This window comes from Magnolia sinica, chromosome 3, assembly GCF_029962835.1.
Source record: "Magnolia sinica isolate HGM2019 chromosome 3, MsV1, whole genome shotgun sequence".
Classification (NCBI taxonomy): domain Eukaryota; kingdom Viridiplantae; phylum Streptophyta; class Magnoliopsida; order Magnoliales; family Magnoliaceae; genus Magnolia; species Magnolia sinica.
Window position 1 is genome coordinate 120,415,601 of NC_080575.1, and position 20,892 is coordinate 120,436,492.

At 39.8% G+C, this 20,892-nt stretch overlaps 1 protein-coding gene across 5 annotated transcripts in view; it reads left to right on the top strand.

The window, feature by feature from the left end:
• Positions 1-1,011: 1,011 nt before the first annotated feature.
• The window catches only part of LOC131240993 (probable serine/threonine-protein kinase SIS8), a 34,152-nt gene continuing 14,271 nt past the window's right edge, over positions 1,012-20,892 (top strand). The window contains exons 1-9 of one of the 5 annotated variants that reach the window (XM_058239584.1): positions 1,012-1,196; positions 4,958-5,019; positions 5,273-5,663; positions 5,959-6,162; positions 15,725-15,916; positions 16,111-16,370; positions 17,393-17,518; positions 17,730-17,819; positions 20,254-20,349. In XM_058239584.1, the coding sequence (XP_058095567.1) occupies positions 5,421-5,663; positions 5,959-6,162; positions 15,725-15,916; positions 16,111-16,370; positions 17,393-17,518; positions 17,730-17,819; positions 20,254-20,349 (1,211 nt within the window). In that variant the 5' untranslated portion in view covers positions 1,012-1,196; positions 4,958-5,019; positions 5,273-5,420. The remainder of the gene's footprint in view (positions 1,197-4,957; positions 5,020-5,272; positions 5,664-5,958; positions 6,163-15,724; positions 15,917-16,110; positions 16,371-17,392; positions 17,519-17,729; positions 17,820-20,253; positions 20,350-20,892) is intronic. The other 4 variants (XM_058239587.1, XM_058239588.1, XM_058239589.1 and 1 more) reach the window with 4 other exon arrangements.

Below are 20,892 nucleotides of genomic sequence, written 5' to 3' on the forward strand. Positions count from 1 at the left end.
GAAAATAGCCAAATGATCAAAGGGTTGAAATATTCCTACCTAAGAATTTTAGGTTTGATCTATCCCCCTACGTGAGATCCATCATACAAACGGTTTGGATCATTTTAAAGATGGCCCCACCTCCAAAAGATTAAGTCCTAACGTATCCAATTGCATTACGTTGGAATGCACTTTGTCAAACCTCGTCAGTCAACCGAACTGATCCATCTGAAAAATGCATAATGAAGTGTGTCGAGGGTACTCGCGCGAGTATGATCGGGATCACGCTAGCAGCATGTAGGGTGCCTTGGGCATTCATCACCTTGGCTCCCCTGAGCTGTTTCCATTGTTTTCTTCCCTTTGCATATAAGACGGGACTGGTCTGCCCTAGGGCCAGTGCTCAGTCACTATCCGGTGGCCCAACCAATGAATGGTCCACATATCATCCACGTGTTCTCATCACCTATCATGGTTTACACTTCACAGTAAATAGGAATAGAGAAATGCAACACGAGGATGGATTGAATATGCATCCGCAGCACTCCTGCCAACAGAATCACACGTGTGCAGATCAGGGCCATTCCTCTGGTGGGGTCCACAAGATCATGCTCCTAGGTTGGTTTTGCTAACCGTTCATTCTATTATACGTGTCTGCCTGTCCCACCTACTGGGTGGACCAGCTAATTTTTGGACAGAGTTATGATCAGGTTGGCCCCCATGATGGATCTCGTACAAGTGTGCTAATCTGGCACGTGGAATTCTCTTTCTTCTAAAATAGATAATCAAGTTGTCGGCACGTGCATACTGAGCTTGAAATATCAACCGTTTATTTTTTATTATTATATATTGCTAGGATGTACTGCCCAGCGGCTCCGATCCCCTACACGTGTGGCTCGTGCGATGCACCTACACTTTCAACGTGTACTCGAGCGAGTGAACTTTGTATTTCTGTACTCAAAAAAAAAAAAAAAAAAAAAATAAAAATAAAAATCTTCCCTTCTTCTATAAATAGTCTCGAAAATTTCTTCTCACTCTCTCTCCTCTCTCCCCGTTTCGTTGTCTTTGATGTCGCCCTCTGTCTCTTCCGAGACTCGTTTCCCGTTACGTTTCCTAGGCTGACTTGCCGTTACGGTGGTGCCCTAGCTCGTCTTTGGTAGTCAGATTCCGTTACATTCGTCCGTCAGCTTAATCGGAGTTTCAAATGCTCGGATCCGTCGGTGAGTTCTCTCTCGTCTCCATTTCCTTCTCGATCCTTCTCTCTTCTCTCAGTCTGGGCGATTTTCCAGCAAATCCCGTCAGAAGAATCGTTCTAGAATGGGATTCGTTTCGATTCTTATGTTTCTTCTTTTCGAATCCAATGCTGGAGGATTAGATTCAGACTCCTTTTCGATTTCTTTACATTTATGTATCGGAATGTGATTTTAGTAGTTCTTTTATACTTCTATTTACTGCTGCTCATCGAAACTTTAGATTCTCAGCTTTTGGATTTTCTAGGGCATAAAAATGGTCGATTGTGCAGTTTTATCGAATTCAGATTCAGCGGTATTTCGGAACTTCCATTCAGTTTTGCTGAGATGCGTGCCCTGGGATGTGATTGTGATGGTTGCTTTTTAAATTCATTGATCATGGAACAATGTCGGTTTGGATTTTGAAGTTGTGCGTTCCCTCTCTCATGCAATTGAACTTCCCTACTGGCTTAAATTGCATTAGTTATTGTAGTAAAATGGAAATAGAAAATTGCGGGTGATCTGAAATGCTAGGCGACATCATTGTGTTCTGTCATTTCCTTTTGATCAAGCTGATTATTTGCAATTCAATTCGTTTGGGCATCCAAACATGGCCTGGAATAAGCAGTTAACTGGACTCTGGGAGTCTGAACTAATGGAAGGTTGGAAATGTAAGATTGAGGTGCTGCTGGCAGACATTGTTGATACTGCTTGGTAGTGATGTCTTCACTGCTGAACTTAGAAGTAAGGTTGAGGGTTTCTGAGAAGTCTTTTGGCATGGTTTTTTTTTTTTTTTTGTCTTCTAATGTTTTTTTTTTTTTTCCTTTTCTGCATGAGATGGCTGCTTATACACTATAAGTGAAGCAGTATACATTTGTTATGTAGGGATATACATTGTTTGATTGAGCTCTTGATTGGGCCGACATACTGTTCATGTGGGGCTACCTTTTGGTGATCCAATCATTCATTTAGCGGGCCCCATGGTGGACAGGAGGTGCCCTAAAATTCTCCTTATCCAGTGATCCCAATGTTCAATTGGGTGCCCATTGAATGTTGACAACTGGATCTAGTTGTTTGTTTCACAGGATGGCAGGAATATTCTGGTGGGGTATGTCTTGGGCATGGTCCATCTCATCACGAAGCCAACCAGATCAATGGCTAATATTAGCAAAAGGTGGCCCCAGTGATAATTTTACTTGGCCAAACAGTATCCTTCAAGTGAGTATCAAGTAATACTTCTTTATTATGCGGGGAGCGGGGGACAGGTCCAGTGGCTGTCTGTCAGGAAGGAGATCAATTGGATGTGGTCCATTGGGAATTTGCATAGTCCGATGAACTATCAATAATGATGCCCAGATAAGAAACTGACACGGGTATGCAAAATGGGAACGAGAATGTGACACTGTAAATTTTTTTTTTTTTCAAAATCCAGTGCATCAATATGGATGTTTATATGGGTGTCCTGTTCAGAACAAACTATTTGTGGTTTTTTTATTTTTTCGTGGTTCTTACTTGAAACATTTGACAATTCTATTAATTATTTTTATTTAAATATTTGGTTTTATGTCAACCTGAATGACCTAGTCTGTGGTCCAATCTGGAAGAGGACACTGGATTGGGGGCGTTGGTTGGATCATGATAATCAAGAATGAGCTATGTTCTTGGTTCTCCAAAGCCATAGTATTTGCAAAATTGGGGTAGATAAACCTTTTTTTTTTTTTTTTTGAAAGGTAACGGTAATTTTATTGAAAGAAGCGCCCAAGATGGTGCAAAAGCTCCAACATAGGAAAGCAAAATTACAATCTTTCAAAACATCCATACAAGTCGCTCATCCCACAACATAAAGCTTCGCCCTGCTAGAGACTCACTTTGCAGCATCAGCCTCATTTCGAAAGCACCTTCCAGTCCTTTCTCCCATATTGCTCAAAGGAGTGAACTGAAAATGCTCCAACATATCTTTCATACAAACATCCTATTTGGATGCCCTGTCACCGGGCAACATAATTGGATCCAGTGTTTCAAATAGCGCCCGTAGTGTACGCTATGTAGCATGGCCGTAGCGCTATGTAGTGTCCCAAATAGTGTAAATCCCTAGTAGCATGCGCTACAGGGGTCGTAGCGTACGCTACAGCTACGTAGCGCTTAGTGTCCGTAGCGTAAGCTACAATGTATTTTTTTACTATTTTATTTTATTATTATTTTTTTCACGTTTTCTTTGTTTCTAATGTTGAGGAATGTGACACTTGTATTGTACTTGATACTTTTAACCTATGAGATTTTTATTTCTTTTTATAATTGTGACTTGTGGTTTCAATTAGACATTATTAATTAAAGTGGTTTGCTTAGAAAGTTGTTGATGTGATAATTATTTGATTTGGCTTATATATGTGGATTGGCTTTTGATAAATGATAACTAATAACTTTTTTGAACATGCTTATAATTGATAAAATGAATAATCTTTTAGGCATTTTTATATTTTTTTCTTTTTTTTTTCACTATTTATTATATTTGTCATATTTTTAAATTAAAAAATAGAAGTATCGTGTAGCTTACGCTACACGCTATAGAGGGCTGAGCGCTACACATCACGCTACCACTATTTAAAACACTGATTGGATCATCTCCGCACCATAAATTTATTATTCGGGCAAGTGACCCCTTTCTAGATTGCAGATGCCTAATAAAGAGATGAGTCCCCTTTCCACCATCCCCCTTTTGGCACCTGTACTTGTTGGCAATAGCCTCTCTCCACAAGGCACTCTCTTTTAAACCAATTCTCCATAGCCACTTTCCCAACAATGTAAGGTTCATAGGTATATTATTATTACTAATGTTGCATTATCCTGCCTTAGCGCGTGAAGCAGGAGTGGGTGCAGTTGCTATAGTTAGGAAATGACTTCTCTCTAAAATTCTAGAAGTGCTTCAATAGGCGTTTTTTACAAGATATGACAAAGTTGGTGTTTTACTTGATTTTGCTCGTGGAAAAGAGTTATTGTGAAATCTTGGATATAAATGACAAAAAATATTACAAGGATGACAAGTTTTGGACCTTGTGAAGTCTTAATTCTGGTATATTTGGAGCTGGAGGAGGTTCCAAAGAAGGAGGTGACACTCCTGGAGAAAGATTCTGGCAATACATGGTTTTAGCTCATGGTAAATGGTACCTTTTATTGTGGATCACCCCCGGACCAAAGACCTGGTACCTTTTGCTGTGAAGAACATGTTTTCTATGTACAACAATGACTATCACTTAAAAAATCAAGGTGTCCACAACTACTTCTGGAGGAATTTCAAATTAATTTTGCTTAGCCTTGGCATTGAGGGTGTCATGATGACTTTGTAACCATATGTTGTCCCGAAGGATCATCAAGGATATGGAAGAATGATTGTGGTTTGGACATCAGGCTACAATATAAGTTTCACATACATCTGCTTTCCGGTCAGTATCTCAACTTTCCCAAAGCTACCAATCCTTCTTATTCATGTGTTTTGTGCACAAGCAGCATATCTACGATTATCATATTCAGTTATATTCATTTCAGTTGGTATGCCAAAATATATGCGTCTTGCGTCCTCATTCTGATGCATGTTGTGTTTGGTGCAATGCCTGAACTCATTTCTTGCTCTTTTATCACTGTATTCATTACTATCCTAGGTGATACATGCTACATTGAAATACATCTTGATGTAATTTCATAGTACTTTGTTGTAAGTTCCTAATTAGTTTGTTTCTGTATTGTCTGGTTTATAGGCTGGCATTATGTTTCTGGAACTGGCTCATTTTTCAGAGAGAAAATTACCCCAACCATTCAGGTCAGGTGTCCTAGTGCATCTGATTGGGTTTATAATGCCATAGATTTCTTGCCCAAGCTATAATGACAATAGTTTGCCCAAGCATTCATGTTTCCAGGATTCTACTTCTGGCCTTTTGCTTCGTGATGTTCTATTAAGTATCTTGCATTGTTGTCATGTGACTTTTGGAAATATTTGGGGGAACATTTCCCATAAAAGTAATGCATGTGCATGTTTAGTAGGGAACTAAGCTAAGAATTTTTCTCTACTGCAGATCAAATGACCTTCGGGTTGCAGAGATCATAATACGAGAAATATGCAGACCTCTTATCTGTAATCGACGTATTTCATCTAGATTCAAGATGTCCTTTATGGGGTGAGAGGTGGAGCGAAATGGTTTTATATCTTAAAGCTTGTAGGATATGGAGGAGTCACCAGAAGATGTGGGGCCATTGGAGTCAGGGCCTTCTAATGCTAGTTGGTGGCCCTCAGGTTTTATGGAAAAACTGCAAACTGTTTCTCTAGTTTCTCAGGAGGAGACTTTGAGAGACTCTGCACGAAACCCTGAGCAAGAAGAATTGTCATGCCAGACAGCATCACAAACTCTGTGGGCCACTGGATCATTTTCTGGACGGATTCCCAATGGTTTCTACTCTGTCATTCCAGTAAGTAGTAGCTTTTATTTCTCAGTTGGGATATGTGATTGTCATTGTTCCTTAGTTGTTTGTGGTTCGTTTTTGGTACAATCTTGAACCAACTTTCCAGGAACCAGATTGTCTACTATAAATGATTTAACTGCTGGTTAGTTGGAATTGGTTGATCAGAAGTTCCATAAACTCAATTTATTCCTTGCAATTGTACTTGCCCTGTTAAAGCTGAACGCTGAACTGTGATTTCTTTGGTTGGTTTTAGTTAAAGCGTTGAATATGATTCTTATTCTATACAATTGTTTCCACACAGGAAAAAAGACTCAAGGATCATTTTGATAATATTCCTTCTCCAGATGAGTTATATTCTTTGGGTTTGGAGGGTCTTAGAGCAGATATTATTCTTGTAGATGCAGAGAAGGATAAGAAGCTTTCCATGCTGAAGCAACTGATTGTAGCTTTGGTGAAGGGACTGAACTCTAATCCAGCCTCAATGATAAAAAAGATCGCTGGATTGGTAAGCATTTTTTGGCATTGGGAATAGAGAATCCTGATGTCTATTTCTCTGAAAGGGCATTTTTCTCATCATTTATGCTTCTTTAGAATTGATTCTTAGTTACCATTGTATGTATTTCATTTTGAACCGCCCAGTCAATGTCCACCAATTCAATGGTCAGATAATGAAAATAATCTTTTTTTTTTTTTTCTGGTTAATGATACATCTGAACTGGAATATATTATTTGGATAGTTTAATTTGAATTTCTTGTATGCCAGGTATTCAATTTTTAAGAAATTTGAAAGTGCTTGCACACCATCCATAACACTACGTCAGAGTATTGAAGTTCTTCTCTTGTACAATTTTTACATAGCTAAAAAAGATGCAATGACGCAGGTCACAGGCAGTCCATGCAACAAAAACTTGTGGGGCTGCCAGGATGTGTGTGAGACATCTACTTTGTCCATCATTTTGATACAGCTCAGGATACGAGCTGAAACACCAGGCTAATCTGAAACTATAGTGGGCGAGGCTATGGAGGAAAGATGGGGATGGGATATATACCATTGAAATCCGTTTGCAAGAAATTGTTTTTCTTATTTATGTCTACCAAACCTGCAGTTTTTCGCATAAGCGATTCTGCACTTGCTAGAAGCAATGCCAAAAGGGCCTTGAATACCATTTTCTCTCTCTCTCTCTCTCTCTCTCTCTCTCAGGCAAAACTTCCCATCTTGCAAATTATAAAAATCTACCATACTAAATAGTTAAACCTTGCTTATTGTGTTCAACTTTTTTGTTTGTTTGAACCCTCCCCATGTCCTTTAAATATGGCAAAGCTTTACCTCATCTAAAAACTAATTGTGTGGGTAAAAATGTCCATAGCTACTTGCATTATATGGTAGAGATTTGTTTTACTTGTGTCTTGGACAGATTGTTGTGTCTAGTAAATGGTGGATTTTTACGTTTGGTACATAGGCACCGCATTTGCCATTGCCCATCTTCAGGTGCACAAGGTTTGCTACATGTGCCACTGTCATTCTTTGAGTGCCCCACATGTGCCATCGTACATCTTCAAACGCCCCACATGTGCCATCGTCGCTCTTCAAGTGTCTTGCATGTGTGTGCCACATGTGCCAATTGCCGACTTGTCCATCTTCAACTGCCTCACATGTGCCATTGTTCATCTTCAAAGAATCTTATGATTTATCATATGAGGGTAAAGAGGACGACTCAAATTCCTTAACTTATAAGGGTTAATGTGGGGGGTTAGGTTTTATCCATTCATGTTATTCGTGATAATTCGTCTCTGAGGGTGGCGGAGCAACTAGAGGTGCAGACCACAAGCCGAGCTCCTATTACATCGTCAACCATGAATATAGCCCCACCAATTTCGGTGCATTGCGGAGTACCGAATCCCTTGTCTCCCATGGGTGCTCCTTCCCACTAGGATGCTTCCCACGAGTGCCTGCCAACCCCCCATGCTAAGAGACACGTGCCAACACTGGGTCGTAAGGAAATCCCCATACAGATTCAACACTCAATCAGTCCTTCTTAGGGTGGATCTTGAGACGAGATTTTGCCCTTTTCTCTCAATTCTTGAGAAAACTTGGGGATTGTCGACGTACTTTTCCTCAAGATATCTTCTAAAGATCGCGAGACGTTTGCGACCTCTTCTTCTCCCATGAATTCGAGATCTTTAGCGATAATATTGACTTCTGCTTCGATCCTCGCCCCTGCCACGTGTCATATCAAGAGACTCTCCTCCGTAGCTATGTCTAAGGCAATGACTACGTGTCCAATTCTCCAACCTTCTCTTTTAACCTCAAGCCTCCCAAACCTAACAGTCCAAAAGGCTCTCATCACTATAGCCTTGGACGTTTCTGACGACGTCAACTCGTCTCCCGAGGCAATTGGTGAAAAAGAGGATGTGGGTTCTCTCTCTTTTGGAACGAAAGACTTGCAACCCCAGTCTAGCAAATCCAGGAGAAATCATGCCGTTGAAGTCCTTTGATGATGCTGACTGTTCGAGTGATTAAGTTTCAATCCTCTCCTCCAGTAATGACAGTTTTGACTCCGATTCTGAGTTAGGACAAGAGGCAGTAGAAGGAGAATATGATTCTTCTGCCAATGATAGCATCAAGGACCTTCACTTCGACCCTTCTTGTGATCGTCAGCTGAATCAGACGTTCCTCTTGACAGTTGCTTGCAGTCTCCAGTGTTAGTCCATTCCCCAGCTTGTGAGGTTTTCCTTACACCGCCTTCTTCTCCTATTTATAAGTCCAGTCACCCCCTCCCATCTCTCTCAGCTTCTCCTATGGATATTCCTACGTCCTTTGTGGGAAACCTTGCTTTGGTTCAACTTGCGAAAAGTCTACCCTCCGTGAATAATGAAGGAGAGGGTCCGGGCCGAACCTTTCTTGAAAAGGCCTTAGACCCCCCCCTCTCAAATTAGGACAACACTACCCCTGATTTCTTCAACCTTACCTTTGGGGGAAGCCTCCAGCTCGACCATCTCGGTGGAAGTTTTGGAGGGGCTAGTGGAGGCCATAAAACGAAAACATTGGGTTAGGGAAGCAGTGGAGCATGTAGGAAGACTCCTGGGAGTGGTATTCAGAGATTTCGACGAGGACTAGATTGCCCTTTTCAAGCTTGTTGCTGAAAGGGGTCTTCGGGTCATTATTGAAGGAGTTTCACCAGTAAGATCTTCGGTTCAGAACTCTCTCAATAGGGAATTAATCAGGTTGGGAGTCTCCCAGGCGGGAGAGCAAGAGATCACACTGAGGCAAAACAGAAAGGGAAGAGAGGCTCAGGTAGTTTCCTTATGAAGATCCTCTCTTGGAACCTGCGAGGTCTGGGATGCCCTGAGTAGCGGGCTTAGGTTAAGGAAATGTGCCGCTACTCGAAAGCTAAGGTGATTGTGCTCCAGGAAATGAAAATGCAATCTATGAATAGAGGGATCGTCAGATCCATCTGGAGGAAGAAGGGTATCGAGTGAATTGCTCTCGGCTCGATGGGATATACTAGAGGAATAGTTCTTGATGCAGGACAATTAACCATTTGCTCTAAAAGCTCGAACTGTTAGAGCATGGCAAATCAATCCCTTTATCTCATAGCCCAGGCCCCACTTCTCATGGGTTAGGACCTCGGTCGAACCCCCCACGTTGCCCCCAAATCACATGGGTACCGCCTCACATGAGCCACCCGCCTCACACGGGCCGCCCACCCCAAGTGTGCCCTTGCATCCCACAGGCAACCCCACTCGAGCCCGATGTGAAAATGCCCCTGCATTAATCATCCCTGGTGAGGAGTCTCGAACATGAGACCTTCCGCTCTGATACCAATTTGATGCAAGACAATTAATCATTTGCTCTAAAAGCTCGAACTATTAGAGCATGATGAATCAATCCCTTTATCTCATAGCCTAAGCCCCACATCTCATGAGTTAGGACCTCGGCCGAACCCCCCTCGTGGGCCCTAAATCACATGGGTACCGCCTTACACGAGCCACCCGCCTCACACGGGCTGCTCACCCAGAGTGTGCCCCTACATCCCATAGGCGACCCCACTCGAGCCTGGTGTGAAAATGCCCTTGCATTAGTTCTGCTTTGGGATTCTTCTTCTAGATCTATGGAAGATAGGTGGGTGGGGGTGTCCTCGGTTAATGTTATTTTTCGGGAAACATTCGGGTTTCGTTGGATATTCTTGGGGGTTTATGGGCCTTCCACTTCTTCCCCACATCCTCTCTTCTTGGCGGAATTGTCTTCGGTTGTGATAGATGGCATCTGCCTTGGATTGTTGGAGGCGACTTTAATGTGGTTTGCTTCTCGTTCGAAAAGTTAAATGGCTATGGTATTTCTAATTCGAGATCTTTCTTTGAATGGGTTGCGAAACATGGGATGTTAGATCTTCCGGTTGGGGATTGTTAAATATTCTTGGTCTAATGGTAGGTCCTCTTCGGCAATGTCCCGTTTGGACCAGTTTTTTGTTACTCCCGATTGGCTTTCCCAATTCTCCTATGCACGTCAAAAGGGTATGCTGAAACTTGTTTCCGACCATTTTCCAATCCTTCTTGAAACAAAGGAAATCAACTGGGGTCCAAAACCTTTTAGGTTCGAGTTAACAATGGTTGGTTTTAGGGAATTGGTGGCGAATTAATGGTCATTCTTTGAAACCAAAGGCAGGTATGGGTTCATCCTCCATGAAAAACTTCAATTGCTAAAAGCAAAGCTCAAATTGTGGCACTGGGAGATCTTTGGGCAGATGGAATTTGAAATGGTTTCCATCCTGTCAAACATTCAAGTTTTTGATCTGCTTGAAAAATTTGGGAAACTAATAGGGAAGATTTGGAATCTATAAATCAATTGTCAGTCGAATAATGTTCTAGATTAAAAGAGGGGGAAATCAAATTGCGCCAAAGATCTAGGGCCACATGGCTAAAGAGGGAGATCGTAATACAAAATTTTTTTCACTCTATGGCCAGTGCGAGGATGCGCTCCTATTTAATCTCCTCTCTTTGCATCAATGAGGTGGTTCTGTCCGATAAAAATTCTCTTCTGCACCCGTTCTGCCATTGTGGATTTCTATTCTAAGTTGCTAACGACTGATGATGTTGTTAGACCACATTTAGGTAATCTACCTTTCAGGTCCATCTCAGAGACAAATGTTGAGTTCCTCGAGCACCCGATCCTCATCGAGGAGGTCAAAGAAGCGGTTTGGGGGTTAGTTAGGGACAAAGCCCCTCGACCTGATGGGTTTTTGATTGCTTTCTTCCAATTCTTTTGGGAAGTTATTAAATCTGATTTGTTTAATTTCATTGCTAACTTCTTTAAGCATTATAGGTTGGCTACTGAGTTGGGGAGCACCTTCATTGCTTTGATCGCCAAATTGGAAGGAGCTCAAAATGTATAAGATTTTCGTCCTATCAGTCTCATTAGATCTCCCTATAAAATTCTGTCTAAAATTCTTAGCCAAAGACTGAGGACAATTCTTCCTAATATCATTGCCCCCTTCCAATTTGCCTTTGCGGAAGGGAGACAAATTATGGATTTTGTTCTTATAGCTAATGCATGCATGCATTCCCAAGCTAGATCAAATAAGTCGTGATTTTTGTGTAAACTAGGCCTTGAGAAGGCCTACGATCATGTGGAGTGGGACTTTCTCGACTATATTCAGGAAAGAATAGGATTCAATTTCAAGTGGAGAGCCTGGATTAGAATTTGTCTTATGTCTCCTAAATTCTTTGTTTTAATCAATGGATCTCCTTTTGGCTTTTTTCAGGGCTTCAAGGGGTCTTCGTCAGGGTGACCCCTTGTCTCCCTTCTTATTTGTGATGGTTGCAGAAGCCCTAAGTGGGATGATTATTCGTGGGCAGGAAGCGGGTTTATATAAAGGCCTTACCATTGAAACTTTCCACACCCCGTTGACCCATTTGTAGTTTGCGGATGATACTCTCCTTTTTTGTGAGGCTGATGATACAATGGCGTCTTAACTTAAGTATGACTATTGTTGGTTTCAAGTTGTTTTAGGTATGAAAATCTACGTTAATAAAAGCGATTTTGGTGGAATCAATCTCGAGCAAGTATGTTTCTCCTTGGCCGACTCGTTTGGTTGCAAGGTAAAGTCTTCTGCCCACTCTATACCTGGGTCTTCCTCTGTGCATTGGTAATCCCCCCGTGGCCTTGTGGGATAAGATTGTTGAAAGAATGAAGAATAAGCTGTCCTCTTGGAAGTTTAACTTGATTAATGCTTCTGTATCTAGTATGCCGGTCTATTTTCTATCCCTCTTTTGATGCCCAAAATCAATCATTATAAACATAGGCAAGCTTAGAAGGAATTTTCTTTGGCAAGGTGGATCTAATGGGGGAAAGTCCCCTCTTCTTCTTTTTTTGGGTCCAGAAAGTCAATGAAGCTCTTTCGGGAAAGTGGGTTTGGAGGTTTGATATCGAGGAAGATAGTCTGTGGCGTCAGATAGTTGTTCCCAAATATGGCACCATCTCTATAGGGTGGTGGACAAAAAAATCATCTCTTTATCGTGCCTCTTTCTTATGGAAAGGTATTGCTTCAATGGCCCCAACAATATTTGAAAGGATTGCTTTTAATATGGGAAATTGTGCTATAATTGGATTCTGGCTTGATATTTGGTGCGGTGATCGTTTGTTGGCTGAATCCTATCCAACTTTTTTTGCCATGAGCTCAGACCCAAATATAGCAGTCAGAGATTATTTTAGTTCCAATGGGACCCAAGGAACTTGGCCCCTATTCTTTCGAAGGAATCTCCTAAATTCGGAATTAGAGGAGTTTCTTATGTTGCTCTCTCATTTGCAGGAAGTTCATTTCCATCCTTCTTTGTCTTTGGAAGACTCTCCTCGTTGGAAGTTGGCAAGCTCCAGAAAGTCCACGGTCTGATCATTCTACAGATCTCTTTTAGAGTCTTCATTCTCTTCTTGTTGTCATACCTTTTCCACTTGGTATTACGGAGTGCTACCAAAAGTAAAGGTGTTTGGTTGGCTTCTGTGAAGTAATAAGGTCCTAACAATTGACAATTTTAGTTAAACAGGAATGCAACTCCCAAATGTCTGCCTCCTATGTAATATCAAGGACCTCTAGAAAGTCAATGAAGCTCTTTTGGGAAGTGGGTCTCGAGGTTTGGTATTGAGGAAGATAGTCTGTGGCATCAGATAGTTGCTACCAAATATGACACATCTCTACAAGGCGGTGGACAAAAAATTCATCTCTTTATCGTGCCTCTTTCTTATGGAAAGGTATTGCTTCAACGATCTCGACAATGTTTGAAAGGATTGCTTTTAATATGGGAAATTGTGCTATAATCAGATTCTGGCTTGATATTTGGTGCGGTGATCGTTTGTTGGCCGAATCCTATCCGGCCTTGTTTTCCATAAGCTCAGACTCAAATATAATGGTCAGAGACAATTTTAGTTCCAAGGGAGCCCAAGGAACTTGGCGTCTATTCTTTTGAAGGAATCTCCTAAATTCAGAATTAGAGGAGTTTCTTATGTTGCTCTCTCATTTGCAGGATGTTCATTTTCATCCTTCTCTGTCTTTGGAAGACCCTCATCGCTTGAAGTTGGCAAGCTCCGGAGAGTTCACGGTCCGATCTTTCTACTGATCTCTTTTATAGTTTTCCATTCTCTTCTTATTGTCATATTGGTTCCACTTGGTATTACGGAGTGCCGCCAAAAGTAGCGGCGTTTGGTTGGCTTCTGGGAAGGAATAAGGTCTTCACAGTTGACCATCTTAGGAAAAGAGGAATGCAACTCCTAAATGTCTGTCTCCTATGCCTTAATGTGTAGGAAACGGTGGATCATCTTTTCTTGCATTGTCCCTTCACTTCTGATATTTGATGGAGAGTACTAAGGTTGGCATGGATCTCTTGGGTTTTTCCTTAATCTTTGGACGACATGTTTTGTGCTTGGCACGAGGATTCTGGAGGAGCTCTGGGAAAAAAAGAAGTGGAGAATTATCCCAACTTTACTTTCAAAGTGTGACATTCGCTCAACTTTACTTCAAAGTGTGCATTTGTATCATTAGTGGCAATGTAGAATGTATGGTATAGCTGATCCACTCATCAAGTGATCCGAACTATATAGATGCCTTTTGCTCAAAAAGTAGAGGTTATCTAACCACTAGATGAGCCATAGTTTTGACATAGAATGCGGACTTTTGATTAATTTCTCTGAACCCTAAGCCATATTTTAGGGTGTTGATAAACAACATATAGGCTTGTCCAGGATAGGTCTGTCTAGACCAATGTTCGTTGTATTGATTGTTACTTGTATTATTATCATTGGTTGGGATAGGAAAACATATATCAATATCGCCAATACCCTAAAATGTTTTGCGGACTAAGGGAAACACGAGAAAGTGTTGGAAATTTTCAATGGAACTTTAGAAATTGCTAAAATACATATATTTTCATATTTAAGTATCAAATAATTGCAAAAAAAGATGCATACATAATAAGTTTCTCTTTAATGGGGTTCTAAAAGCATGTAATGCCGACTCAGGGAAACATTAGAGAAACATGAGGAAAATAGTGAAAATTTTCACCAATATATTAAAAGATGCTAAAATTCACATATTTGCATATCTAAGAATCAAATAATAGCAAAAAAAACTGCATATTTAGAAATCAAATAATAAGTTTCTGATTCGTGTGGCCTAAAAGCATGTATCATTGATTCTGGAAAACATTGGGGAAACATGGGGAAACTGGTGAATCCATCCATCCATGCATGCATACACACATGCACACAACCACACAGAGACACACACAAACATCCATCCATCCAACCATCCATCAATCCATGCATGCATCCATCCATGATCCATCCATGCTGAGGTATTCCGTAATGGTAATGGTGGCCGTAATGGCCACCTCCGTTACCTATACAACCATGGGCTGTAAAGGCCTTTATAGCTCCCGTAATGGCTATTACGGTCTCTCTCTCTCTCTCTCTCTCTCTCTCTCTCTCTCTCTCTCTCTTTGTTTTTTTAATGGAAAAAAAAAAACCTGAAAAACCCGTATCGGTCCTGTAATGGTTTGTTACAGGGCTGTTATGGCCTTTATGGGCCGTTATAGTTTTCGTAATGGCCGTTATGTGTTGTTTTTTTCCGTAACGTGCATTATGACCTCGTAACGTGTAACGGTTTCCACCCTTACCTTTATGGCCCCGTAATGGCCATCATGCATGCACACACACACACACACACACACACACACACACACACACACACACGAACATGCATTTCATCAAATAGCCATGCACCCATAAAAAGAAAATGCGAAATGGATTTTTATTTTTATTTTTATTTTTTTATTTTTATTTTTTAATTTTTTGGCAATTTTGATACATTGGCGATACAAGTGGCACCTAAAATTTACATAGTCAAAAACACCGGCGATACATTAGTGATGTCGATACATTGGCGTTACAAGCGGCACTTGGAATTTACACGATTGAAAATATTGGTGATACATTGGTGATGTCGCTGATACTTGGAATTTCTGATACTGCTAGCATCATCGGTATCGCCGAACTGGAGATATGGATTATATCGAGGATATTATTTTTCAAAAAAAATAAAAATGAGGGATAGTATCAATAATTTCAGGGAGACTCCGAACAATGGTTTAGATAGGCATGTCTGGGAGCCAACTTTTGTTGCTACCAAATGCCCCTAAATGCTTAGATTGATTCCGGTAATTGGTGTCGGATGCTACCATTATTACTTATGCCCATAATATGGAACTGAGTATTCGAAAGAGATATTTATTCATCTCCCAAATATTATTTTCCTTGAACTACCTGTCTTGCTTGTGAAGCTGTCTCAATTTTTGTCAAGGTCCCAGGATCCACCACTATCAATAACCGGGATCCATTGTTATCAGTACTTTATTTGTGGATTTTTCCTTCCACTGCATTATTTAGCTAATCAATTCATCGCTGTAACAATTAGGTCTGATTTTAGCTTCTAAATTATCTTGGGAGGGAAACTGAGTCGCATTTTGTAGTTGCCATGTATCCTTATTTCCATGGATGATTTGAAAATTTGGAAGTACAGGTGTCTGATTTTTATAGACGTCCAAATTCGGAATTAAGTCCAGCAAAAGCTGCATTGGAGGATTTCGCTCATGCATCAGAGAATCGAGGCGTCCAACTCTTGGGGCAAATAAGGCAGGGTTCATGCCGGCCTCGGGCAATCCTATTTAAAGTTCTTGCAGATGCTGTAGGTCTGGATAGTAAGCTTATGGTGGTAATAGTTCTCTCTTTTCTGTAGGAGTAAATTGCTTTGAAAATGTCATTTTTTGCCTAGTATATGATGCTTAGGTATATTTGCCAGATCAATTTCCATGATTGAAGAGACAGAAATGTGTATCTAGATGTATTTTTTGGTTCCTTCTTCCGAATCTTTGAAACAGTGTATTTCTTTGCAATTTATGTTTCCAGGGTCTCCCTGGTGGAGGGGCAATTGAATGTGTGGATTCCTATAAGCACATGTCTGTAGTGGTTGTCTTGAACTCTGTTGAACTACTGGTTGATCTTATGCGATTTCCTGGCCAATTAATACCCTCTTCGACAAAGGCAATCTACATGTCCCATGTTTCTGCAGCAGGAGAAAGTGACTCTGCAGAGAATGACTCCTGTGATTCTCCTCTTGAACCAAACAGTCCTCTATGTGGGCATTCAGACAAATTAGATGGTGAAGGGTATGCAATTAGCATCTAATTTTTATACTTTTTATATTGCTTGAGAATTTCGAATGTTAGATTCTTGGACTTTTTGTGTTTTTCATTATCATGGTTTTCAACAAGTACCCTGCTACTGAGAAATTAGCTAATGGCCCAGAGAGAAGTTGATCTGCACTAGGTCTACAAGGTACCTTTCTAAGGAAAACAAATTGAATAAGTTGCATTTCTAAGCAGCGTGCGCGTGCGCGCGTGCACACACACACACACACACACCTGAAGAACTTCAAACTCAAAATTTTAAATCTATTTTCCTGCTTTTGCTATGATGGATTCTGCCGCAGAATAAACTATGTTTTATTTGTCTGAAATGAATTATGCTTTGATGTTGTATTGGTGCTATTTTCTTCCTTGAAATAGTTTCTGGAAAGGTTTCGCCAGAGATCGAGTTTTTGTCCATTTTGACTTTGGCAAACAAACTTTTTGTTCTTTCAAAAAAAAAAAAAAACTTTTTGTTTTTGTAAAGCTGTTGATATGCTTTTTAGTTGGGATTTTTTGATGTTAACAATTATTATTTAAATCAAGTTAACTTTTATGATCTTTAATTTGGTGATGGGATTCTTGCCATTTGTATTGCTCAAATTTGCAAATAATTTATTCTCTTGGGCAATTGCATGTTGAGGTTGAGCATCAAACTTGAAAGGGGATGCTTGGATTCGAAGTAGAAATTGTGAAATGAATTTTCGCTTTTTTAATAATGCCATGAAGTTCGGTGACCTTCAGTTCTCGTTTTGGTTACATTCATTTCTCTTTTGATGAAGGTTTGTCTTTGATGTTTGAAGTGAGAATGGGCTGGTAATGGCAGTCATATCAGAATTTACTTTGTCTTGTTGATATCTTTTTCTTTTAATTGGCTTGTTGAACTCTTGTAAATTGCCTGAAAATTGAATTGCATCTTTCTACTTTGTACTTTGTTTGAACTACTGCTACATTTTGATATTTGTTTCTTTGTGTTCTATGTTTCTTTATTTCTGACACTGCAGTATGGAGCAAGATGAGAGCCTTCAATCCCTGTACCAGCGAAGAGTTGAAGCATCATCAAATGCATCAGGTCCTTCATTTCGAAATGTAATGTTGCGGCCAACAGCTTCTAATGAGGGGAAGTTAAGGTAGTGCTAGGGGTTTATGTTGATGTGTTCTACTTTAACCTAGAAATGATCTTCTACATTCAACCCTGTGTTTCCTTTTCTATTTCAGCTGTCTTTGTTAATTGAAAGGAATGTCCAGTTCTATACTGGAATGTTTAACCAGCTAGAATCTGCTAAGTCTTAAAGTACAATTGCAGCAATGCTTACCTTTGTTTTCTGTTTTTGGTTGGAGTTGGTCACATAGTGAACCCAATATTGCAAATGCTTTTTGGCGACGCAGCCGAAGGAAAGCTGTTGCTGAACAACGGACGGCTAGTTCAAGGTTCTATTTTTGAATGTGTCTATCTGCAAGTCTTGATTTTTCTTCATATTCTGTAGTGAATATTATCTGATGGAAATTGGACCTCACTGTTTTACGCTGGGTCAGGTATTTGATATCAATGTTCAGTTACCTGTACTTACGAATGATGGTTTTGCAGATATTTTTTGTTTTTCAATCTGGCAACGAAAATTTTTATGACTCTTCTTTTTTTCCTGGCAGGCTCGTATATGATTCATAGTATTGCTTAAGTTAGTGATTCTTTTATTTTATTGTAGATGAAAAACAAGTACTGGAACTACTCAGGAACCTTTTACAAATTACAAGTTACCTTCATGTAGCATGAAACTCCAATAAATACTATCTAAGCAGAAGATCAGGGCCTAGATTTTAGTCTCCAATGTCATTTCATGATAATTCCAGTCTGCATACTGTCAAACCAAAAAGTGGTCTGCATTGCTAGAATATAAAAGAAGCATGTAACTTTGTTTTTTGGTTCTGCTTATGACATTGAATGAGGCACCATTTTTACAATGTGGAAGACATTGAATCAAGAACAATGATTTGTTCAACCCTACAGGCACAAATAATTATGAAGTTTGCATGGGTTTTGTGGGAGTGTTAGTCTGTTGATCGTTTTTTTCTTTTCTTAGGTTGGATATTCCTTTTTGCTATTATTTCTAGTGTTGAATTGAAATGTCAGACATTCATTACTCTTCAGACTTTGAAGCAGTGTTTTAAATATCGACGATATCGGCCGATATATCCCACGATATATCTTGTATCCCACCCGTGCGATATAAAACTCACAAGTAGTGCGATATATCTCACATGTTCGTTTTGTTGAGCATTTTCGATTTTCAATCCTTTTTTTTTTTTTTTTGTAAATCATGTTAAATTATTACAAATCCATGGTTTTTCATGTTTTGCATGAAAAATCATGGATTGTGAGCTTCAATTTCGAGATTTGGAAGAGATGGGTCGAGTTGCGAAAATTTGAAAAAAAAAAATTCCACTTTCTCGCAAATCAATTGCAATCCTTATGTCCAAACATAAAATCAAACATGTATGTAACCTGATCTAGTGATTCTTCTTTTGCTTTTGAATGTATTGCTTGTGTTTCCATACGTTTTCTTACATTTATAAATTATATGAATATACTTGCATCAATTCAGTTAGACAACGCATAGATTAGAACCTCATACAAACAAAACCTATTGAGTGCACTTATTTTTTGTAATGTTTTGATTTATAAGTGTGTGTTGATGTCTTTTTTAACAATCACTGAAGTTTCATTGAAAAAATTGACCAATTCCCCCATGTTTCCAACAACAGCGATACAGTATGTGATACAACCGATATATCCCATGTGATAACCGATACATATCCGTATCCCAAAGGTGCGATACGTAACGTGATAATGATATTTCGAACACTGCTCTAAAGGCAACTAGAATGTCTCATTTAGAATTATTGGTTTTTACATGAGTGTTTGCATATACACATTTTTGCATAGGGGAATGATACAGTGACATGCCAAATTCATGAGATACATCCAAGAAGCGGATGCTGAAAGTTGATAGTCTATCTAACTTAGGATTAATAGTTATAGTCTTAATCTTTTGATCTGCAAAGGATAATAATAATGAGTGTTAGGTCAGAAATCCCACAAAACCAGGGTTGAAGCGTAATCCCAATTTTTGTGGGCCCCATTCGCTCCCTGTCAGATTTGCATTGTTGACGGAGAAGTTGGCTTAATCCTAATTTTGCAGGATCCCCTACCTAAACAGGCCCTTACATCTTATCAGAAAGCGAGTTTGTTCTCATCTTCCCTCTTCTTTTCTTCCCTTTTCCCTCTTACCAGAATTGATTTCCTGTGAATGAATAAGGTGATTGAGCAATTTGGTGAGAAACACAATATGAAGAAAGTTGATTTGCAGGTGATTGAGCAGTTTGGTGGGCAATATTACCCTTACACGTCCTTCAAACATATTGTTCTGTATGCTCTTTTACTTCAATGTTATGTTCATTTTTCATCATTGGAATAAGGTCCACAGAAGACACATCTTTAAGGGTAATTTGGTAATGACAGGATTGGTCAACTAATGCTGTTCAGGCACTAGTTCGAGGCAATAGAATACAAACACCTGCACATTGACACTTCCATGGAACCAGCACTTAAATAAACAATTCAATTTTGTGGTTCCAAAGGTTTCTCCTTACCCAAACAGCGAACTATCTTATGAGTTAAGTAATTTGGCATAGAAACATTCATTGATTTATTAGAACTTTGAGATAGTGTACTTCTGACTATAAGAAGTTCAGAATTCAGCATGGACTCAAGTTTTCAGTCGGTTTAAATTATTAAGAAATGTTGTTGCATTTGTGATGTACTCCACAATTTGTTTCATGATTGTTTTCTTTTTTCCTGATGCAGTCCAGAGCATCCTTTATTTAGAGCACGTGGACGGTCCATGCTTAGTGGTGACAGGCAATCGTTTAGAGAATATGCAGATGGGGTTGCTACATCAAGGTTCTTTCTTGAAAATAATATTGTTGTTCAAATAATTAAGTGTGTATAATTCAAACTGAATAGTTTATTCAAACATTTTATCTCTACTTGTATAAACTGTTTACTCTGCATTTGGATCCCTAACCAAAACCACTCTTTGGGCTTTCTTTTTCCCCCATAAAGTACATTGGACACGACATCAGTATCGCGACTATCTCGCCTGAAATTGGAAGGGCGTGTAAAATGCCCAAATTCATGCTTTCTCAGGGGTGAAGATCATTCTTGTGACTGGATTTTTTTGTGCCTCTCTGCACACTTGCCAATGTGGCAAATTTGGTGTGATCCAGGCCATTCATCAGGTGGGTCCAACCATTAATACCTTGACCAAAAATCAGGCCACTTCACTATTCAGATGAACCATAGATGCGCACTTTCCAATGTTGCAAATCTGGTGTGAAATGAACCATTCATCAGAGGGGCTCACCATGGGCACACCTTTACCCAAAAACCAGGCCACTATTCAGATGAGCAATGGATGTATGTTAAGTCTGGAATTCTCCAAAA